Source organism: Gymnoscopelus microlampas (genome assembly GCF_963454915.1).
Source record: "Gymnoscopelus microlampas genome assembly, chromosome: 20".
NCBI classification, from domain to species: Eukaryota; Metazoa; Chordata; class Actinopteri; order Myctophiformes; family Myctophidae; genus Gymnoscopelus; species Gymnoscopelus microlampas.
This window is the reverse complement of record NC_139957.1, coordinates 33670805-33696104: the sequence shown is the minus strand read 5'-3', so window position 1 is coordinate 33696104 and position 25300 is coordinate 33670805. Positions and strand designations below refer to the sequence as shown.

Sequence of the window (25300 nt, the reverse complement as noted above, 5' to 3'; positions counted from 1 at the left end):
GAAAGTTGTACTCACAGCGTCTATTTCTCACATTTCGACTATACTTGGGACATTTGGCCCTCACAAGTACTCCAAATACTCCATTACAAGTAAAGAGCTTGAGCTTGTAGATCGGCTATTTTCAAATAGCCTGTGTATAAAATAGGGATAAAGTGGTTAATGTATGTTTTATAATATAATAATTGATCATTGCAAAGTAACTAGTAACTAAAGTTTTCAAATAATTGTAGTGGAGTAAAAGTACAATATTTGCCTCTGGGATGTAGTGGAGTAGAAGTAAAAGTACAGAAAATTGGAAATACTCCAGTAAAGTAAAAAAAATACCTCAACATTGTACTTAAGTACAGTACTTGAGTAAATGTACTTACAGTAGTTACTTTACACCACTGCACACACACACACGACTACACACAGTGAAGCGTGGCCCGTGTGTTTCAGCTCATCTATCAGAAGGGAGACGCGTGGCCAGATAACCCACGGCTACGCTGTCTCTCAGCGATATGACTGGCTGCAGAGATAAGAGGGATCGCGCAGCATGGCTCACACGCTGACAGTCTGGAGGGTGTTTACTTCCCCCCCGCTGAAAATTTAGGTTCTCCAAAAATCCCAAGGACGTGACGGGGCGAAGCCAAGCCAAAGCCGACAAGTCCGCGAGCATATAAGCCCCCCCCCCTCCCCTCTTCCAGGAACTAAAAATAGACTCTGCCTGTTTATCCGTCAAGGTGCGTGTCTCCATGAGGAAGACACGTTTTCCCTTGTGTGTGTGTGTGTGTGTGTGTGTGTGTGTGTGTGTGTGTGTGTGTGTGTGTGTGTGTGTGTGCGCGCCCCGTCCCGTCCCGTGCCCGCCGATTTGACCCACTTAACACCCTATTCAGCCGTATCTGTGTTAGTGCCGAGAAGCTGTGGATAAAAATAGCACGGAGGGGGCCATTTTGGCTCCCCCCCTGGAGAGCCCAGTGTCACGCTGGTTGGAAACATCTCCCTGTTGGGCCTCACGGAGGAGGAGGAGAAGGAGGAGGAGGAGGAGGAGGAGCAGCCAGCCTGGGTAACTCACAGGTTAACCATGATTCACATGCATTATGTACACATGACATGACACACTACTGTCACTGAGCAACCCGATCTCCAGACAATTTAGTATACATTGCACGGACCCAGTGCACGTCATTCCGTGCATAGTCGCCTAGAAAACCAGAAATTCCGGACACCAGTCCCCACTGCGTCGCCATCACTGATACACAGTGTTGTCAGTGTGCCACGCCTAACTAACAATATAGACTATCCATGCTATAATGCATTGGTTCTCAAAGTGAACCAGGGGGTCCCCGATTTTTCTAAAATACAGTAGCAGATATGCACAGAGGGCCGCGCTATGAGCTGTTGTTGAATGCATGTAACTGTTCATTTCAACAGTGTTTTGTTGTTGCCGTTTCTCTGCATGGTTTTGGGTATAACATCAGATTTTAAAACAGTACCATGCAAGTGATTTGGAGTATTTTCGTAGAGAGATAAGAAAATACTAGAACATCCTCATAGGACAGAGAGAGAGTTCACTTAAAGTGATGATTTGTGCTACTTTCATGTTGACTTTGTTAATAATTGAACCTATGAATATGTTATAAATAAATGATCACCTATCATTCATCATTGCCCTCTTTATCCTACTTTGGGTGCAGACATAACAGCCTGATATGCATGATATTAGATGGATGTGCTCCATCCAACCGCAAATTAACCGTTATAATATTCGGCTATTCAAAAATAGAACATTTTTGAAAAAGTGTTTATCATCTCTTCTGGGGATAGAAAAATATTTACATTAATTAAATGTTAACCACATTAACCTTTGCCCTTTTGTGGGCAATTTAAAAAATATATTATCTGTCCAAAGTTTTCAAAACCCTAAAAATAATAAAAGAATAATGTCCATTCATGACTGCACATCATCATCATCATCATCATCATCATCATTATTATCACCATCACCTCTGTTCTTCGTCACTCTGGTCAGATCCTGGGATGGTCAGCACCTCGTCATGACCGTGGAACAGACGCATCACGTGACCACCCAGCAGGTAGCCTGTTGGACGAGGTGGAGAAGGTTTTCAAACTTCACTCAACTCATTAACACCTGGGACGCATCTGTGTCATTTTTAGATTTGAGCTAAAAAGCATTTTACACTTTGACAAAATGACTTTTTATCAATACAAAAAAAGTTAGATAGTGCCACTTTAAGCACTACTTAATAGTGAAAATAGCAGCTCTACAAGCTCACAAGGCGTCGCACCGCGACCCCTTGTGAGCTTGCAGATCGGCTACTTTATAATATCATGGATGTTCTTGTAAACTTAAGGGTCTTCTTGCTGCTCACCCTGCTCCACGTTGCTGCCTGAGCAGGTGGGATGGACGTTCCACAGGGTCTGCATGAAGGACGCATCCACCTGGATGTTGCCGTTGGAGATGGACAAATGCTGGAAAAGACAACATTAAAGTATATATTACCATGTTATATATCGTTGCTATCGTTGCCACATCAAAAGTTTTCAATAGGGGGGGGTGCCGATATATCGTCAACGCGATATACGGCGATACGTTTTCGTGACGATATGTATCGTTTTGGCGTTTTTGAAAAAAAAAACAATATATATATATTGTAACTCTTTGTTAGTTGTTGCAATAATAATAACACAAAAATAGAAGTATTTTTTTGCATTCGCTTCCCCCCCCATATATTTTCATAAGTTTCCCCCCCCCCCCATATACAGTATGTATTTTCATAATAAAAAAGTGCCATTTATCGTATCGTATCGATATTGTGAGGCCAATATCGTGTATGGTATCGTTAGCCTCGCGTAGACAGACTATATCACTGCGTGGATATGAGTCTGGTGCCTCCATGAGAAGTTTTTTTTCCCAAGGGGCGGGATCAAAACAATGGCCCTCGACCAACTACCAATTACAGTCTCCCATATTTGAATCCTGGGCCCTGATTGGTCACCCACGTCTTCTGGAGCAGGAAATGGATTCTCTATGGAGCGGTGCCAGACCCAAATCGCAGAGTGCAATTTATTTTTGCACTCGCAAATTCGTCTGGTCCCGTATCATATCGTGATATTAGTGTATCGGCACACCCCTAGTAATCAACAAACTATACTATAAAGACTGGTGAAACATTGGCCAAAATGTCAAATAATATAAGAAAGAGGCAAACAATCTGTCAAAATAGCCGATCTACAAGCCTCGCATTTTGGGGGGTCGTGGTCTAAAAAAGGGTTGAGAACCACTGCCCTACCCAGAGAACCTGTCCGCTTCCTGTGCTACACTAACACTGCAGGAATCTCAAGTTTGGCACAGTCAGGATTTTTTTTAACCTGAAGCTGCTTGTACGGCACTGGCTGACACCTGTATTTTGCTTCAATGTCACACACTGTCTACGCCGATTTCTTTCAGGGAGGGGGCAACACTAAACTCTGGAGGCTTTCCCAAGTTTAACTCTTTAAGACCGGGAACGCATCTGTGTCTTTTTAAGATTTCTTTGGTAGAAATAGCAGATCTAGCAGAAATAGCAGCTCTAAAAGCTTGTAGCGCGGCACTTGAAAAATCATGAAGATTCAAATCTTTTAAATTGAATATATATATATATGTTTTTTGTGGTCCTTGGACATGAAAAAGTTGAAGAACCACTGATATAGTAAATAGGAAGTGGTTAATGTATGTTGTATTGGAAGTGCTCCAGCAAAGTAAAAGTACCTCAAAATAGTACTTAAGTACAGTACTTGAGTAAATGTACTTAGTTACTTTCCACCACTGCCGCTGTCACGGACTAAATGTGTCACTGAGGGGAACACGCCGCTGTCGCGGACTAAATGTGTCACTGAGGGGAACACGCGTCCCGGTGCTGACATGCCGACAGGCCTCGGGCCAACGTGGCGAGAATGGAACTCAGAAAACTGCAAAGTTGACAGCATAGCAGTCAGCTATGGGGCAAAGCTAAGGCAGAGGTTAGATGTCCCCTTCAAAACGAAAAGGTCACAGGTTTCATCTACTATACATACAGACGACGCTGTGCCCTCGAGCAAGACGCAGAAACCATGATGGAAAGGTGCCTGCGTTGCTGTCGCGGTTGAATTACGAGCATCAGCTAAGATTGCCAAAAAAAAAAAAGGTATTGCAAAAAAAGTGGTGAAGCTGGGTAAGTTGGTGAAAGCTTTCTGTGTCTATGGATGCAATTATGATAGTGTATATACTGTCATAAGTGCTGGGGAGTTAACACATTAAGACCGGGAACGCATCTGTATGTCCTTTTTTAATTTCTTTGGCTATTCAAAAAATAGCAGATATACAAGCTCATAGCGCGGCACCGATCGCGAGTGCCGCGCTATGAGCTTGTAGATCTGCTATTTTTTGAGGAAAAATCTAATTTTGTGCAAATCTTTTTTTTACAACATTTTTAACTGTCAAATGTCTCAACAGATGTCTGAAAAACTATTTTTGCTGTATCAGTGGTGCTCAAACCTTTTCATATCAAGGACCCCCCAAAATTATGTTTTTGGCCGCCGATCACCATCAAAATATGTTGTTCGAGGGACCCCCCAGAAGCAAAGATTTGAGTTAAAAATGTTGTTTCAAAAAAATATATGTATTCAAAGGTTTGCACACATTTTTGTACTCGGTGCCACGCTATGAGCTTGTAGATCTGCTATTTTTGAATAACCAAAGTATAACAATAATGGTTATAGCTTAAAATCTAAAATGAGACACAGATGCATTCCCGGTCTTAATGCGTTAAGGAATAATGGGAGTGGTAATGAAAACAAATGGAAAGGCTTCAGCAAAGATGTAGTAAAAGTGGCAGGAGGAGGATATCGACTTGGCAGCTGCCTCGAGGGAAAAAAAGAAAGAAAAAAAAACCTAGATTTGTTGGAATCCTCCCCTCTCGGGGCTCTGCCAATGAAGACCGATTTCTGCTAAGTGTAATTGACTGAATTCTCACAGTCATCTAGAAAGAGAATGTTGTTGATTTTCTTTTCTTTTTTACTCCGTGCTGGTTTAACTCCTTAAGCTCTATTTTATACGCCGTCGTACGGTAGAACAGCATCACTCAGCGAAAATCGCTGATCTACAACAGTACATGCTCACAACGCGTCGCAAGACATTGCTTTTGGCATTAGTTTTTAACCCATTAAGACCTGTCACTTTTTGATTTGAGCTAAAAAGCATAATTTTACACCTTTGCTATTCAAAAATAGCAGATCTACAAGCTCATAGCGCGGCACTGAGTGGCACTTGGTGCTTGTAGATCTGCTATTCTTTTTTATTGTGAAAATCGTGAAAATGTGTGCAAATCTTTGAATATATCCTTGCTTCTGGGGGTCCCTGGAACAAAATATTTTGAGATGGGGGTCGCGGCCAAATAAATATAATTTTGGGGTCCTTGACATGAAAAAAATTGAGAACCACTGACATAGTAACATACGTTTTTTTTTTAAAAACTGTTAGGATTCAGAAGGCATTTGTAGAATCGGAAACCTCAGGTCTTAATGGGTTAAAGCTTTCACCCACAATGAATGCCCAAAATAGGGATGCCATACTGTCTTGACACAGTCTATTCACAGGTTCGTATTATCATTAGGGATGTCCGATATTATCGGCCTCCCGATATTATCGGCCGATATTAGCATAAAAATTGATATCGGGAAAATATCGGTATCGGTTTTTGAAAAAAATACATTTTTTTTTTTTTTTTTTTCTTTTTTTGGCTTTATAAATAAGTTAGAGGAGTTCTTACTGTATATGGTGTGTGTGATATGAAATTTGAGCTTACCCTAATCACAATAATCCCCGCATATATCGGTATCGGTTGATATCGGTATCGGTAATTAAGAGTTGGACAATATCGGTATATCGGTTATCGGTAAAAAAGCCAATATCGGACAACCCTAATTATCATACATAAACATGTAACATCTTCCCGTTAATAGCATTATATTTTCACATTTTGTTTACAATTTCTCTCATTGAAATATAGAAGATATCGCTCATAAATCATGTTGTCTTTTCTCCAGGTACTATTTTCAAAAATAAATTGCATTAAAATGCAATAACATAACTTTGACAACAAATAAAGACGTCATTAAGTTCACTGTGATGGATTACCTATCTCAAGCAAGTTTAGATTCTCTAGAAGTTGTTTTTCATACCACAACGACTTCCTCTCTGGCAGTGTTGATTTTGACAGCAAATTTTGATTTTGTTTTAGTCATTTAGCTATAGTCATATTTTAATCATCTGGAATGTTTAAGCTTTAGTCTAGCTTTAGTGGACTAAATATCATAAGATTGTAGTCGACTAAATCTACAGTTGATTTAGTCGACTAAAATGTGTTTTGGCGGTGCCTTGATGGCGTCGTAAAGGCTGATTTTACACTTGGTTGCATGCTGCAAATAGCCGATCTACAAGCTCACAACGCGTTGCAGCTATTTTCAGAGCGCAACACCCTAGTGCAACCAAACACAACATAACACTTTTAGTTCTACTGGATCTCTTCTCCACTAGTCGCTCCTTAACATTTAGTCTAGTTTTTATTTGTTGACGAAATTGTCAATATATTTAGTCCTAGTTTTAGTCATCATAGCTTAGTTTTTATTTAGTTTTTATTTCGTTTTTGTCAGTGAAAAAAGGTAGTCGATGAACATTTTTCGTCATAGTTTTAGTCGACGAAAACAACACAGCTCTCTGGTCAAACTACGATAGGCTTTAGAAAATATTCAGCAGTAATGTCACATATATAATAATATTATTATTATTTTATTATTATAATAATTATATAATAATAATAATATCAAAAGTCAATGTGCCAAACATGCCAGACCACCAGTATGGTCCTTTAGGGCGGATTCACACTGCGGCCTTGAACCAGCCTTGAGGCTGGTTGGAAGGAATACCTGGGAAGGAATTGGTAAAGCTAGCATCTATTATAAGTGTACTTTGTGAGAAGTTTTAGATTTTTGGAATGGTATTAGGTAAGGGTATAGCTTTTTAAAAAACATTGCAAACAAGTTAGGCTCGCCCCCTATTGAAAACCTTATAAAACTTCCCACAAAGTGCACACGCTTTACCAATTCCTTCCCAGGTATTCCTTAAGCCTCAAGGCTGGTTCCAAGGCCGCAGTGTGAATCCGCCCTTAGACAATTTCAACCTGCTGTCCGTATTTTGGGCATGTACTGTAGGCCAAAATTGGACGTATATATTTTCTTTTTCCAAAATATTCCAAAAATCGCATATCGCGCAATAGCAAAAATAACAGATCTATAAGCTCACGATGCACTATTTTCACTATTTATCGTATGACAAAAGTATATACTGTAGGCCTTAACCCATTAAGACCTGGAACGCATCTGTGTCACTTTAGATTTCTTTGGCTATTCAAAAATAGCAGATATACAAGCTCATAGCGCGGCACCGAGTGCCTGAGGTACAAGGTGCAGCATCAGCAAGCATTGTGTGAAAACAATTACTTAACACAAAGGTACACAAATCATCTGAAATTCAACGTGAACGTACGTACGCACACACACCCACACAAACACCCCCGATCCCCGAGCCATGTCCCCGCACACACACACACAAATTAAATTCAAAGACGTATAAATGAGTTACTCACAAGGTATCGTTCCGAGGAAACACTGACGAGGATGAGGTCATCACCAATGCGCACCTTCTCTCCTTCTGACCTCTGTTTGGAGGCCGGGTGGATGGTCCACCAACAGGCCTCACCTACAGTCACACACACACACACACACACAGTCACACACACACACACACCCACAGTCGCACGCACGCACGCACGCACGCACGCACGCACGCACGCACGCACGCACGCACGCACACACACACACACACACACACACACACACACACACACACACACACACACACACACACACACACACACACACACACACACACACACACACACACACACACACACACACACACACACACACACACACGCACACGCACAATGCTGTCTGCATCATTTGAAGCAAACAGAAATATCTACCATTATGAGCTCCGGTAATTCAGTGGTTCTCAACCTTTTCAGGTCGCGACCCCCCAAAACAATCATATTTGAACTGGGGACTCCCCAAAACAATCATATTTGAACTGGGGACCCCCCAAAATAATCAGATTTGAACTGGGGACCCCCCAAAATAATCAGATTTGAACTGGGGACCCCCCAAAATAATCAGATTTGAACTAGGGCGTTACAACTCGGTTCCACAGATAAATATTGTGAAAATGGCCGATCTACAAGCTCAAAACGCCTCACAACGCAAGCCGGTGTGAGCTTGTAGATCGGCTACAAATGTTTGCGTTTTTCTTAGATTATTTGACAATTTCAGCCAATGTTTGACCAGTTTGTATAGTATAGTTTGTTGATTACTTTTGATGCAGTAATGGTCTTTTTTTATGTATTAAAAAGGTCTTAAAGTCCTTAAATTGTGTAATTACTGGAGAGACAGACTATCATTGAGACAAATGCTAATAAAAACTTGGAAACACCATAGCAACAAGCAGAAGTCACATACTGAATGGATAATAATGCAAATGAGAGCTACAGCTCGACATCTGGGGGGGAAAAAAACTAATAAATCAGTAACCAAGTGATTTGGAGAGATGTGGTCAGACATCAGCACTAACAGAAATACCTCTTACCCTTTGGCTATTCAACAATAGCAGATATACAAGCTCATAGCGCTACAAGCTAGTGGATCTGCTATTTTTGAAAAATCGTGAAAATGTGTGCAAATCTTTGAAAATATATATTTTTAAATCGAACATTTGTCAAATATTTTGTTCCAGCCAGGGACCTCCAGAATAAAAGATTTGAGTAAAAAATGTTGCTTCAAAAAATATATGTATTCGAAGATGTGCACAAAAGCTCCAAGATTTTTCAAAAATAGCAGATCTACAAGCTCGTAGCGCAGCAACGCTCAAATACAAAAAAATACACAGATGTGTTCCCGGATTGAATGGAAACTATGACTAAATATATTGACAATTTCGTCAACAAATAAAAACTAGACTAAAACGTTAGGGAGGGGCTAGTGGAGTCATTTTATGCTTGGTTGTGCGTGGGTGTCACACTCCGAAAATAGCTGATCTACAAGCTCACAACGTGTCGCAGCCCGACACGTTGTGAGCTTGTAGATCAGCTATTTTCGGGCACACAAGTAACTCAGGCACGAGTTACTTACGACGCCATCAAGGCCCAAAAAGTACTTGCATTTCTTACTAAAGTAAAAGTATCAATACTGCAATGTAGAAATACTCTTACAAGTAAAAGTCTGGAATTAAAAATGTACTTGAGTAAAAGTACAAAAGTATTGGTATCAAATAAAGTACCAAAATAGACAGTACTCATTATGCAAAATGTCCCATTTCACAAGTTTTCAAATGTATACAAATCTTTTGAAAATATCAGATCTACAAGCTCAGTTGTGAGCTTGTAGATCGGCTATTTTCAAATGGCCGAAATGTATATAGGGCAGAAGTGGGTAATGTATGCTTTGTAATAATAATCAAAATCCACAAAGTAACAAGTAACTACATTTTTCAAATAATTGTAGTGGAGTAAAAGTACAATATTTTCCTCTGAGATGTAGTGGAGTAGATCAAGTAAAAGTACAGCAAATTGGAAATACTCCAGTAAAGAAAAAATACCTCAAAATTGTACTTAAGTACAGTACTTAAATAAATGTACTTAGTTAGTGTCACGATGAGGTTCTGGAGGTGTAGGACTCAGGTGCAAAACGATCAGGCACAGGCAGGATAGTGAATATGCAAGAGGTTTTATTCTCAAAAACCCCACACTGGGAAATCACAAGAAATCAAGGACTAAGGAATACACTAGACAATATCAATGAATTGGAAAACACATGGGACAAGAACTAACCACATCAAATACGACGACGAACTGACAAGGGACCAAACACACAGGGGCATAAATATAGACAAGGACTAACTAGACACAGGTGAGTGAACTCAACAGACAATCAACATTGGGATAGGCTAGGGGACCAAGGGGACACAGGTGGAAACACTGGGAATCACAGGACTGGTTAGACAAGACAGGTACGGATAACTAAGCAGACAGGAAACAATTGGAACGATACTACAAAATAAGACACACAACACCAAGGCAACAAACTACACAGAACTAGAAGACCAAAACAGAACAGGAATACATAGTAAAAGTCCAAAAGTAATAAACAGACGAGAGAGAGAGAGAGAGAGAGAGAGAGAGAGAGAGAGAGAGAGAGAGAGAGAGAGAGAGAGAGAGAGAGACACACACACACACACACACAGACACAGACAGTTAGAAAGAAAGAGAGGCAGAGAGGCAGAGAGAGAGAGAGAGAGAGAGAGAGAGAGAGGGAGAGAGAGAGAGAGAGAGAGGGAGAGAGAGACTGAACACATGTAGAGGGACAGATGAAGGTGTACCTGTTGAATCCTCCTGGAGGCCGACATCAAACGACAGCTTATCCGTCTGTGACCTTGATGTCTTCAAACAGGTCAGATACTGTGGCCCACACACACATCAAACATACACACACACACATCAAACATACACACACATACATCAAACATTGGAATTTCAATCTACCAGTGTTGGGGGGGGAGTAGCACAGTTAGCCCGTTGCCTAATTTTTGCTCCATTGCACGATAGTGTCGCACAACAAAAGATAGCAGATCTGACAAGCTCGCGACACATTGCGAGCTTGTAGGTCAGTTATACTTTCGGAGAGCGACGCTGTTGTTCCGTGAAGTGTGAATGGAGCTTTAGGCTACATGTAGGACAACTATACAACTACTGTCTGGAGTTACAGTAAAAGTGCAGATTCATTTAAAAAAAGAATATGCCAGAGAGGTTCATGCTCTACTGGGAAGCTCAGATATCCGATACAGCAGTGGTTCTCAAACCTTTTCATGTCAAGGACCCCCAACATTACATGGCCGCGGACCCCCATCTCAAAATATTTTGTTCCGGGGACCCCCCAGAAGCAAAGATTTGAGTTACAAATGTTCGCCTTAGAAATATATATATATTCAAAGATTTTCACGTTTAAAAAAGAAATTGCAGATCTACAAGCTCATAGCGCGGCAACGAGTGCTGCACTATGAGCTTGTAGATCTATTTTTTTAATAGCCAAAGTAGGGGTTTAAAAGGACCCCTAGGGGTACCTGCACCCCACTTTGAGAACCAATGCGATACAGGACTTGACATTCAAATGAATGCTGAGAGAACGTTGTGTGTCGTTCGAACGTCACTCTCTCACCATAGAGCTGAAGGAATGGCGCAGGAGGATGGCGTGTCCATACAGAAGGGTCCTGTGTCCACCTCCATGTGCTGCCTATATAGACGGACAACAACAACAACAACAAATGCAGTTACAGTACACAGTATGTCTAAAGTATGCCCAGCTGGTCTCGTCTCCGTCTGATGTCCACCAACGTCAGAGCTCCTCCGACTCTCTTCAACGTTGACCTCACCCTGTGTGAACCCACCGGTGATGATGACCACCTCCCGACATGGACACACAGACCTCTGCGAGTCTTTGTCCGCAAGCTCACCTCCTGTCCCACGTCCAAGACGCGTTATTATGGATCCCACCGCAGCTCCGGGCAAACCCCGCTGTGATTGGTCAGTAGTCGCTGTCATTGACAACTCTCGTTTTTGCAACTATGCCTAAACCTAACCTTAACCCTAACCTCAGTAAGACTATGCCTAAACCTAACCTTAACCTCAGTAAGACTATGCCTAAACCTAACCTTAACCTCAGTAAGACTATGCCTAAACCTAACCTTAACCTCAGTAAGACTATGCCTAAACCTAACCTTAACCTCAGTAAGACTATGCCTAAACCTAACCTTAACCTCAGTAAGACTATGCCTAAACCTAACCTTAACCCTAACCCTAACCTCAGTAAAACTACGCCTGCCAGGGAGCCAATCAGACAGGTGAGGCGGATCTATATCTGACCTGGAGCATAGGTGGGATCCATAATCACGCGTCGAAGACATGCAGCCTGGGAGCTAATCTATACTTCATCGAATGACTGTGTAGCGCAGCAGAAGCAGGGGGAGGGGAGGAATGTTTGTTTGTTTTTTCAGTTGCTTATGTGTCACTCTTCTCTTGTACCACACGGTCATTAAATGAACTATAGCCGTATAGCAAGTTTTAGTCATGAGTGACAGGGGGAGACATCTTGCTCCTGTATCTATGAATGAATACAATACGTGGTCATCATCATCATACTCATCATCACCGCCACTCCAAGGAGAAACCGGAATGCGGGTTAATGATATGCAATCCACTGTAACTCTCTAATGCTGCGTGAACATTAGCGAGGACCCGGTTCCACAGCTCAGGAGGGTCAGGAACGAAGATGCAAGCGGGGGTAGAAATGATATATCACTACTGGTATAAGGATGCAAAAGGGGAGAACAAGAGTGTTTTGATACTCTTGAGTTGTGGCGGGTTGGGTGGTGGGTTTTGTTAAAAAAAAATGTTGTTGTTGGTGCTGTTGTCCGACAGGCAACCCAGCGTCATTACTCACCTTCCGTATGAGCTTCTAGGATGCGGTAAGAAGATAAGAAAGAGTGACGTTACTTATCTGAACCGTGCCTCTCTCCGATGACCTCCAGGGTACACACAGCAAATATCCTTAGTGTTCATTTATCTATTTGTTACTCAGAGTGTACAAATGTGACCAAAAGGACCTTTGCGGGCCCTTTTGGTTATAGTTGTTCAGGGTTAAATGAATGCTGAGGATTTTATTGTACACATCTGTCTCTCTTCATCTCCTCCTGTTTGCTCTCTCATTTATTAGGTAACATGGTAGAAGAGGTTCTGTAACATTTATTTTTGGAGGAGAGCTGTGAAAAACTGGGTGAGCTCACACTGCTCGATTCAAACGTTTTTGAATCGAGAATCGTTTGTTTTGAAAAGATCTGAAAAAAAGGAATTGTTGCCCCCAGAATCGGAATTGAATCGAATCGTGAGATAGCAGAACATTCACAGCCCTACTGTAGATATCATCTCAGGGATTTTGGATATCATAACATCATAATATTGCATACTGCGTTTCTTCCTGGTTTTAAAGGCTGCATTACAGTTAAAGCTGCACTATAAGTTTCCTCTTCTAACCCGGATTTGAACCCGGTTTCCTGCGCAAGTGCTGACATCTTTACCATTAAGCTAAACAGAGCCTGCCTGCTTGCTCAGGGGATAAATTGAATCTTGAACATCAGGTCAAAATTCGGGTCAGATCCTCCTGTGTCTAGGTGAGACATGACCTTTGACACCATCTAAATGTCTCAATAGAAGAGCAGGGAGACAAAATACAAGCGCCCCAAAATCATACCCTCCCCCTCATTATCATACCACAACAGATGTGGGCGTGGCTAAGAAAAAAAAGCACATAATATGTGCTTTTTTTTCTATATGTGCTTTTTTTTCTATATTATAGAAAAAAAGCATGTGTAGCAACAGAGGGGGGAGGGGCAAGTGCGTGGGGCAAAGTAAACTCAGAGAGTGGCTTTTCAAAATAAGCCTCACTGAATAGTATCAGAAGAGAAAGCAGTGTACTATCGTTACTAAATACAGGTTTTAATTTGAAGTTCATACTGGCAAGTTCCTTGCTTTCTCTAACTTGCAGTCGGCAAAGAAAAAAAATCTAACTAATCCATTCTGTTCTCAATATTAAATAAATACATGCATTTGCACAACGCAGAGCAAAATGATTGATAGTAAGGAACCAAATGTACCCTTACATCGCCTACATATCTGTAACTCTGAGAGCGTACGAATGGAACCAAATGGACCATATGGTCTATTTGGTTCCATTTATTTCCAACTAAAAATATTATGTATTATTTCTTTCCAAGCTTTGCTGTTGTGGATGTCCAGTGCCATATCAAACAATCTGTAAAGACTGTGGGCACCAGCTGTCAGAGCTAGACCATTTAGTAAACAACTGGGCAGTCCTTTCATGAGGAAGGGGGGGGGGGGGGGGCTAGGACATGTGGGTTGTCTTTTAGGAGGAGGCGGAGGGACTGGATCAGGTGGGTGGTGCTAAAGTGAAATCCAGGTATACTTAATGAACTAGCGGGTGTGTCTACATAAAAACATAATTTTAACACTTACTGTACACTTTCATGACAAAATTCTTCTACCTTATATAATAATAATAGCCTCTGATGCTCATGTTTTAGGAAGGGGGGGGGGGATCACGGCACCCCCTCTTTAACATACTATACCATGCAGATTGGACAAAATGTAATTGTATTCATAAAGTTACATAGTTGTGCTTTAACTGATGCAATTTTCAGAACTTACCTGACTGTTCAGAACTTACCTGACTGTTCTAGCTGTTCTATTATTCATTCATAAAAAGAATCTCATTGTGTAAATATTTTGTGCCGTCACTCCCACAATATCATCACGACATCAGTAGAAAGGTATTCGCTCAAATAAATATTGTGATATTTTGTTTAATTTTAAGAAATATCTCAGCTATATTGGTTATGATCACAATAAATATAGAGAACTACTGTATATAAAGGCGTACATACTAAAACGAACACTACAGCACAGAACACTACACACAACACTAATGAAGGCTGATGACTGTCACATCAAATAAGCCGTTTCTGACCTACAGTATGGGGCTTTTAACCCTTTAAGACCGGGAACACATCTGTGTGTCTCAAAAATAGCAGATCTACAAGCTCATAGCTCATTTTTTTGAAAATCTTTAAAAATATATATATTTTTATAGCGAACATTTTTAACTCAAATCTTTGCTTCTGGGGGTCCCTGGAACAACATATTTTGACATGGGGGTCCGCGGCCAAATACATATAATTTTGGGGGTCCTTGACATGAACATTTTTTTTTTTTTTAACTTAGAAGACATTTGTAGAATCCCCAGAAGCAAAGATTTGAGTTAAAAATATATATATTCATAGATTTGCACACATTTGCACGATTTTTGAATAGCCAAAGAAATATTAAAATGACACAGTACGTTCCCGGTCTTAATGGGTTAAAAGAGATTGCATTGCATAACACTTAATTGTCTTATTATGCATGAAGGCTCCTCCAGGCAAGAAGAGAAACGCTTGCAATTCCATCTTGCAAAATGCACCCTGTTTTTCTTTTGTGTTGTTACAACAATGGCCGGCCAGCCGGTGATTCGCTGCGGTTGTGTTCAGCAGACAGTAGAGCTGATACAGGCTGAGGCACACAGAGGCACATCAAGCTGCAGTCACCACAGAACAGTGCCCTGTTGGTCTGGATGGACTCCTATACCCACAGAACAGTGCCCTGTTGGTCTGGATGGACTCCTATACCCACAGAACAGTGCCCTGTTGGTCTGGATGGACTGCTATACCCACAGAACAGTGCCCTGTTGGTCTGGATGGACTCCTATACCCACAGAACAGTGCCCTGTTGGTCTGGATGGACTGCTATACCCACAGAACAGTGCCCTGTTGGTCTGGATGGACTGCTATACCCACAGAACAGTGCCCTGTTGGCCTGGATGGACTGCTATACCCACAGAACAGTGCCCTGTTGGTCTGGATGGACTGCTATACCCACAGAACAGTGCCCTGTTGGTCTGGATGGACTGCTATACCCACAGAACAGTGCCCTGTTGGTCTGGATGGACTCCTATACCCACAGAACAGTGCCCTGTTGGTCTGGATGGACTCCTATACCCACAGAACAGTGCCCTGTTGGTCTGGATGGACTGCTATACCCACAGAACAGTGCCCTGTTGGTCTGGATGGACCTCCTACACCTTATCTCCAACAAGACGATAATATACGCCACAATATATTATACTGCAGTAAACACCTTCAGTGTTAATTTAAAGGTAGGGTAAGTGATTTACTTTGGTTAGAATAAGCGTTAAACAGCTCTATATTCTGATAGTACTCATTGCTATCTGTGTTTGTTCAGTAAAAGTAGTCTCCCGTGTCTCTCCAGCTCTTTATTAAACAGAAAATGCAATTTTCAGTGCTCTCTCCTGATTGGCTTACATTTTGTCACCTACCTGAAAATGTGCTATATTCTGTTTACTAAAGAGCTGGAGAGACCCCTGTGACCGGACCGGACATTTATAACAGCATAGTGCAGCCTAACAGCAGCCTTTTATATCATAAGCCTATAGACTATAGGACACTAAGACCATGAGGAGCAAAGCCGGTGCCACTCATAGGGGCCGCTCACCAGTGGTGGAAAAAGTACTCAAATGTTTTACGTAAGTAAAAAAGTATCAATAGTGCAATGTAGAAATACTCTGTTACAAGTAAAAGGCCTGGTGTTCAAAATGTTACTTGAGTAAAAGTACAAAAGTATTGGTATCAAGATGTACTTAACTCTCTCAGTGCCAAGCCACAAGTTATCCCGAGTGTTTTCTGAATGCCCTCAGTGCCAGAACGAGTTAACCCGAGTCTTTTTTTTTTTTTCATTTTTAGCGGTGCCAACCGCTCTAAGCTTGACTTTGTCCGTATGTCCGTGTGTCCGGATGAGCACGGCAAAGAAGCAAACAGCTATTACTTCAGTGTGCAGCATGCCACCAAGTCCAAATTTGGTATGTGGACTTAGACCACCAATAGGGACGAGCATGAATTGATGAAGTTATCAAAGAGGGGTCCAGGGACCCCCAGCGCCGTCCGTCCGTCCGTGTGTCCGGATGAGCACGGCAAAGAAGCAAACAGCTATAACTTCAGTGTGCAGCATGCCACCAAGTCCAAATTTGGTATGTGGACTTAGACCACCAATAGGGACGAGCATGAATTGATGAAGTTATCAAAGAGGGGTCCAGGGACCCCCAGCGCCCGTATGAGCACGGGATGAGCACGGGATTTTAAACAGCTATAACTCCAGTTTGCAGCATGGCACCAAGTCCACATTTGGTATGTGGACTTAGACCACCAATAGGGACCAGCATGAATTGCTGAAGCCCCGCCCCCTCTGTCTTCCCATTGGCTGGCCTTCAAACAGCCATAACTGAAGTTCGCAGCATGCTATGGAGTACAAATTTTGTACATGGACTAAAGGCAGCAATAGGGACTAACTGTCATTACTTAAGCCCTGCCCCCTCTGTCTGCCCATTGGCTGGGCTTTAAACAACCATCATTCCAGTTTGCAGCATGCTACCAAGTACAAATTTGGTAAGTGGACTCAGACCACCAATAGGGACGAACTGAAATGAGTTAAGGCCCGCCCCAAAGGCACCGCTTCCTTCACACAGGGTGTGATTTTTTTTCCAGAACCCAATATATCATTATCTGAAGATTTGCAGCTCCATCCACTTGTTTAACTTATAACTGAAAAAGGCTGTATCTCGCTTCCTAAGCACTTTTTTTTTAACATTGCTGGCACAGTATGAACATATTTCTTCATTTCATTGGCACTGAGAGAGTTAAAGTACCAAAAGGAAAAGTACTTTCATTGGTATGAACCAATGGTGTAGATGGAATGGAAAATGACTACTTTCTGGTCCCCAGGGCAGGGGAAATTACTCTTCTTCTTCCACCCAGCAGATGTGTAGATGATTTTTTTTCTGTCTGTCTGTCTGTCTGTCTCTCTCTCTAGTCTTAATGTGGTGAATCCATCCATCCATCCATGTTCATCCACTTATCCAGAGGGTCATGGAGGTAACAGTTCCAGCAGAGAATTCCCACATCATCCATTTATTTATGTATTTGTTTATTTATTTACAGTGGGATCACAGTTTGTTTCTCTTTTTATAGGGCTGTTATGTTTTCAGTTATTGTTGGAAGTCATGACAGCCAGTTCCCACCTGATGTCATGTGTGAGTTCCGACTGCTTCAGACCATACTGAATAACTGCCAGCTTGCATAACATCTTCAAATTAGGACTTAAATCTAAGATATACAGGTTATCAGGTGGGTTGCATCCTCCAAAGAGGATGATGAGATCTCCCACCATGCAACAACCCATCCGAGATACATAACCACACAGGGCTTTTCCTTTGGGGTCAACCTTCTTCCATGAGAAGGTCTGTGGATTGAATTTCCACAGATCATCATACTGTCGTTTGTAGCTGGCAAATATGTACAGCTCTCCATTGTAGGCAAAGGCTGAATGACCCTGGCGTCCTTCTGGAAAAAGCTGTGCAGAAGCCATTCTCAGCCAGCAGTTGGTCTCTGTGTCAAACATTCTGATGTTGGTGTCCCTATGCCCCCCAACTACAAACATCTTTGTCCCGATGATGGTGGCAGAGTGATACCAGGTAACAGGTGGCGGAGTTCCTCTGGTGTTAATTAAAGACCAGACCATTGTAGTGGTGTCCAACTTGTGCATGTCATTAGTGCATCCAGTCTCGGTTATTCCTCCATGAATATACATGACCTTCCTCAAGACACAGGCTGAGTGGTCGTACCTCTCTTCTGGAACAGTACCAGCGATATTGGGTTTGGACCATCTGTGGTTATCAACATCAAATGAATAAAGCACGTTACAGTAAGGAAATCCCCCCCAGATGTAGACAATATCTTCTACCAGAACAGCTGTGTGGTACCTGCGCACGCAGGGAACCTCAAGGTGATGTTCTCCTCTTCCATTTGTCCATGGGGGCAACTTCCTCCAGCGTAGGGACACTGTGTTGAAGATGTTGACTTCAATCTGATCACTGTTGTTCTCGTCAACGTATCCTCCAAATGAGTACAGCTTGTGTCCGACTACCACAGCAACTGGGTAGTAATCCTTATGTCCTCCTTTCAGATGTATCGTCCATTGAAACATTTCACACACCTGTACCACTTTGTGAATCAGTGCAACTAATTTACAGAAGAGGTTGTTAGAAGGTAGGGCTATTTATTGCTAAAAGTTCCTGAATGGTGTTGTGTTGGAAAGTACAATAACGACATTTAAAAGGACAATAACATCTGATCTAATAACGATGTTGTGATATCATTGCGTGATGACATCATTATATGGAATAGCTAATGACGTTACTCAACCTGAATGGCCATTTTAGCAATATCTATATGAATTTTGTCAGTAATATGACATCAGTAATCTAAATTTGGGCATATTGTGATAAAGACACACTATCTGTGTGTGTGTGAATGAATGACTCCTCTGACAGTAGGGGAAATTATAATGTAGCTTTGTGATGCTGAGCTGGCATTAGGACCATGCTTATTAACATTCATTCAATAACAAAATATGAATTCTGCATTCCAGCAGCCTGTATGAGTTCCAGTCTGTGTACTAGGAATATTTTAGTCATGTTGCTTCATTTGAACCACATAAATGAGTTTACTGATTACATGCACTTAATCTGCAATGTGACTGACACATAAACATACAGACACATACATATACATATCTCTCTCTCTCTCTCTCTCTCTCTCTCTCTCTCTCTCTCTCTCTCTCTCTCTCTCTCTCTCTCTCTCTCTCTCTCTCTCTCTCTCTCTCTCTCTCTCTCTCTCTCTCTCTCTCTCTCTCTCTCTCTCTCTCTCTCTCTCTCTCTCTCTCTCTCTCTCTCTCTCTCTCTCTCTCTCTCTCTCTCTCTCTCTCTCTGATAAGCTCATCTGTTCAAAGGCATATTGATTACAGAGCTTCGGCCGAGACATGGTCAACCTCCATTTCCCCTTTAACTAACAACGCTTTCCTCCAGTGACATTTCAGGCGTGGAGACGAGGAATGATGAATAGGCAGCGGGTATTGAAAACAGATAAACGTGAGAGAGGAGAATGCACTGAAGTCACACGGTTTAAAATGGCTCCTCTGTGACTTTAAAACCGGCCTCTTCAGAGCCGCTATCGTGGCTCATTGTCAGGTATACGACATGTTAAAGGAAGGATTATAAGATGCATTTAAGACTCACAATAACCCTTTACGTTATTGGCGGAAAGAAAAAAGTAAATGCTGTCTTGACTTGCTCATTGTGAGGTGTTTTTTTTTTTTGCAGTGGTGGTAAAAAAGTACTCAAATGCTTATTATAAGCGACTTTGGGCTTGTTTTTTCTGTAAAGTTGCTTGAACGTGTAGTTGCTATTTGGCCTTGTTTCCTAATGTTGTTTGAACCGGTTGTTCTCAAACATTTTCACGGCAAGGACCCCAAATTAATATTTGTCCACAGACCCCCCCCTTCTGAAAATATGTTGTGCCATAAACCCCCATACAAGATCTGTGTGGATTTTTTTCAAGATTTTCTTCTTTGAAAATAGCCGATCTACAACGTGAGCTTCTACTGTAGATCGCCTATTTTCAAATATCCAATGTATTTGTATATAGGTTTAAAGTGCTCATAGTCTACTCTTTTGTTGGGCTTGTTTTCACAAACCTGGTTGCTTATTTCTCTCGCAAAATCTGGCAACCCTGTCTACAGCGACACAGAGACAGACACTTGCAGCTCGCTCTCTCAGTCTCTCTCTCTCTCTCTCTCTCTCTCTCTATGCAATTTCTCTCCTATAAACACAGCCCCCCCTCGAGCACGCTTGCTCACTCTCTCATTTTGTTTTATAATGTTTAACTTCATTAATGGACGGTAATATACTAATATTGCGGTAAGGACTGTTTGTTGTGGTGAGATCCAGCGAAACTCCCCTACAGCCACGGTGGCTGTAATGAGCTCTCATTGGCTGTGGGACGGATCACGGATCTGCTCGCAAAGTGGTCTCAGCTCCTTTCATACTGTATGATATTTTCTTATGTCCAGTCTGCGACAGAGACGAATATCTAACCTGATAGATATTTGAAAACGGTCGGGAAGCCATCGCCGAGCGTAATTATCGCGGCCGCAGCATCCTCTCGCAGAGCTTTTCACCCAATGTTGGGTCCCGATCTGCGTCAGATCGGGAGGTTTTGTCGGCGAGCGCCAAAAAAAGGTCCCCGACAGCATATTCGGACCAGATATCCTGCAGTGTGTACCTGCCTTAACATACGACAAATAGTGAAAATAAGCGAGCTACAAGCTCACAATGCATCGCAATGCGACGTTTGTGAGCTATGTAGATTATGCTGATATGCCGATTTTTTTAGAATGGATTTTTTTACAATTTGAGACATCGCGACAAGTTACCCCAAAATATAGACATAGGCAGGATTAATGCAGTTAACATACATTCTGTGTTACTTAAGCAGGGATAAAACAATATCCGTACTGGTAATACAAATCACCCCCCCCCCCCCCCCCAGCTACATGTTTGCACCACCAAAACACTCCAAGGCACTCAATCTCCAGAAATCCATGTTGAACCCATTCGATCCGGGAACACATACTGGTGTCATGTTAGATTTTTTTGCTATAACCATTATTTTATAATTTGGCCTATTCAAAAATAGCAGATCTACAAGCTCCGAGTGCCACGCTACGGTGTACCCCCAGAAGCAAAGATTTGAGTTAAAAAAAAAAAAGATTAGATTCGATATGCACACATTTTCACGATTTTTTCTTTTCCAAAAAAATAACAGATCTACAACCTCTATGAGCTTGTATATCTACTATTTTTGAATAGCTGAAGAAATCTAAAGTGACACGGATGCGTTCCCGGGTCTTGACGGGTAAAAAAAAAAAGCCTTCATTATTTTTGGCTATACCGTTTCTTGGCAAACCTCGGGTTATTGGGTTTGCCAAGAAACGGTATATAAAGCTTACATTATGCTAAGACATTTACAACATTAAGCTTTGCATTAAGTAGATTGAAGCATTTAATGATTTTCTTTTTTTTTTCTTTCCCAAGTGGGGTTACGTCCCAAAATGGTGCTGATGCAAGAGTTGTGTGAATGGACAAGCATTTAAAAAAATGTCTTCTTCAGCGTTAATTTAGCGTTTGATATCTTGAGCAACCTGCCTGCCTCTGCAGCTTCTCATCATCATAATCCCTTTGCCAAGCGAGCGTCGTACAGTCTCGCCACGGCGCCCTGGCGGAACCAATGGGGGCTTGATTTAGTTATTTCCGACTGCACCGGGAGTCCAGTGTGGCCACGACGAGTCCATTTATCTGACAAGTCAAAGTCGATGAATAAGAGAGGCTCGACAGCTCGTGGATTTATGGAAATTCTCACCGTCATTAGCAGTTTGGCATGAAAAGGGAGTACTGTAGCTCGCCCCATCGCTGAAAAGACTGTCAACACTATGAGTGCGCAAAGGGCTTTTTTTTTGGACTAAATCATGCTTTAGGAAATATATGATGGTAAATAATGTCCCTGATCTCCATTAATGTCTAGAGACTTCAGCACGGGAGTAACCCCCCTATAAGCCTCCCTTTATACTGATCTATTTGCGTGGGTCTCCCAGCATCCCAGCCGTTATGAACAAGAACAAGATAGTGTGACAAACGAGCGCTTATCTTAATCCATTATGACCGGGGAACGCATCTGTGTAACCACTTTAACTATTATTTTATACTTTGGCAAAAAAAAAATTGAAATCGTGAAGATTTGTGCAAATCTTTGAAAATATATATATATTTTTTTAAAGCGAATTTCTTTACTCAAATCTTTGCTTCTAGGGGATCCCTGGAACGACAAATTTTGAGATGGGGGTCCGTGGCCGAATACATATAATTTGGGGGGTCCTTGACATGAAAACGTATTTTTTTAACTGTTAGGATTTAGAAGACACTTTGTAGAATCCCCCAGAAGCAAAGATTTAAGTTACAAATGTACAAAAATATATATATTCACAGATTTGCGCACATTTTCGAAACAGCCAAATACATCTAAAAATGACACACAGATGCTCTCACCGGGTCTCAATGGGTTAAGGATGGGGGCCGTGCTGCACGACCCAACAAATGATGCCGCAACCGCCACATCCATCTGCATCCCCCCCTTAGGACACGTCCTGGGTTAGTCTGACGCTAATCCAAGCGTCAGTGTTGCATTGAGGGGGGGGGGGGGGGCAATCGTTGTGTTACAGTATACGTGGGGGACCCTTAATGGAAAAGGCTGTACTGATCTCCATTTGTCTCTATTTGTCAGGTCGGTGAGCGAGCGCTCTCTGACACAGTCTGTTCACTCACCCTGCACAGTAAATCCATAACGCCGTCATCGCTCTGTTCAACAACGTTATAAGCTCTGGTCTTGGCGTAACATGGGGTCATGGTAGGGCTTTCACGAATAGAGATTTTTACTGGTCGACTAATTTGACCCAGTGGTAGTCGACTAGTCGAAATTACCATTGTTTTAATGCTATTACTATTATTATTATCCTCCTGCCTTTATTTTTATGCCGTTCTAAGGGAAGCGCTTCTGGCACAGCAGCACAGCAGTGTCTCCAAGGATCTTCAAAAGGGGGTTATTGCCCAACAATACTTTTGACCCCCTTTTTGATAAGAAATAAAGGCAGGAGGATAATAACAATAGTAATGGCATTAAAACAATGCAACAAAAAAAACTTAAAAAACAACAAAAATTATCAACTATTTGACTAGTACCAACAAGGTCGACCAATGGTTATACTAGTCGACTGGTCAACTTTGTTTGTGAAAGCCCACGGTGGCAGTGTTAATTTTGACAGCAAATTCTGATTTAGTCTTTGTCTTTTGAATCACACTCCATTTAGTTTCAGTCCTATTTTAGTCATCTGAAATTGTTTAGTCTTAAGTATAGTCTTGGTCGACTAAGTATCAAATTATTTTAGTCTTGGTCAACAAAATTGAGCCTGCTTGGTACCTAACCCATTGTGGGCGGGAACCCCTATTTGTAACTATACCTTTCAGGACAGGAACCCCTTTTGGGGTTCTTGTTGCTCTGTACAGAATATAGCAACATACATTTTTTGTAATTTTTGAATAATATCTGATGTTTTTCAGAAAACTTAGGTCAGGATTTAGAAGGTGTTTTTAGAATGGGCCTCAGGTCTAAATGGGCTAAATACCAAATTGTGTCACTTTTTGATTTGAGCTAAAAAAGCATTATTTTACACTTTCGCTATTCAAAAATAGCAGATATACAAGCTCATAGCGTGTAGATCTGCTATTTTTGAAAAATTGAGAAAATGCGTGCAACTTAATATATTTATATTATTTTAAAGCGAACATTTTTAACTCAAATCTTCTGATTTAGTCTTAGTCTTCTGAATCACACATCATTTAGTTTTAGTCCTATTTTAGTCCTCTGAAATTGTTTAGTCTTAATTCTAGTCTTAGTCGACTAAATATCAAAGTTATTAGTCTTTTAGTCTTGGGCTTAGTCAACAAAAGTAACACTGCCCTGCGGTGGCTTTTCGTTTGTGTCAGTTAGTGCAAACGCTATGGTAAAACCCCTGAAACAAGAGACAGTTTGAGTGAGCATTCTGGGTTAACTCGGTGAAATTCGGTGTTAATTCAACTCTAAAAAGCGTAAAAATGGACCATAAAGGGTGCATTTTTATACTCTACTGTGTGTAGCAGAGTAGAGGCCTTTAACTGAAGGAGGCGAGTGCCATAGAGCACCGAAGTCCTGACGTCACTGCCGGTAGAGGGCGCCGTTCCTCTGGTTTGTGGCTTTACTTTTTGTGTTGATATCCTCATTGGGGAATCTTAAATCGCCTCATGTAAGAACTGTGTTCCACACATAAACACACCACCCTGGCGATTTTATTCATATGGATATGAAGCATCGACTGAAGGTGTAAATGTACACATTTACCCAAAGAGTAACACAATATAAACACTAGAAACGAGTCAAACAACCCAAAGAGTACATTTCCCATGAACGCGGCTGCTGTAGGGACAGTGATTTCAGACCCAGAAGTAGTAGTTCTTAAAGGACAACTTTGTTTTTTTACACCCAGGGTTTATATTTTAGCTTGTAATTAAAGTAAATAAAAGATGAGTGTTATTCTTTTTCATTTACTGCTTTTTTAGCAATTTTCGCGATCTTTTTTTTTACAGTGGGCGGGGGCATTCTGTCCGGTGGCTAAATATGTCTTTTTTTACACAATAAAAAAGGTCCTGTGGTCTTTGATGGCCAGATGTGAGTTATTGGGGGCTAGAAGAGCTACTGTAAATAATAATAAAGAAAACGCCTGGTTACTGTGTAAAAAAAATGACATATTTAGCCACCGGACAGAATGCGCCCGCCCACTGTAAAAACGATGGCGAAAATTGCTAAAACTATAGAAAGCAGTAAATAAAAAAATGTTAAAGGTAGGGTAAGTGATATTTTTGGGTTAAAACAAAAAGTATTTTGTTAAAAGGTTAAAGCACTATATTCTGATAGTACTCATTGCTATAGAGTGTTTGTTCAGTAACAGGAGTC

The 25300-nt window shown here is 41.4% G+C and overlaps 1 protein-coding gene across 1 annotated transcript in view; it reads right to left on the bottom strand.

Annotated features, from left to right (window-relative positions):
• LOC311036625 (ryanodine receptor 3) overlaps window positions 1-25300 on the bottom strand; it is a gene marked incomplete at its 5' end in the record, with an annotated part of 257158 nt that overhangs the window by 175075 nt on the left and 56783 nt on the right. The window contains 5 exons of the mRNA XM_084045450.1: window positions 1987-2080; window positions 2373-2472; window positions 7665-7777; window positions 10508-10586; window positions 11344-11418. Coding sequence (XP_083901576.1) covers window positions 1987-2080; window positions 2373-2472; window positions 7665-7777; window positions 10508-10586; window positions 11344-11418 — 461 coding nt within the window. The remainder of the gene's footprint in view (window positions 1-1986; window positions 2081-2372; window positions 2473-7664; window positions 7778-10507; window positions 10587-11343; window positions 11419-25300) is intronic.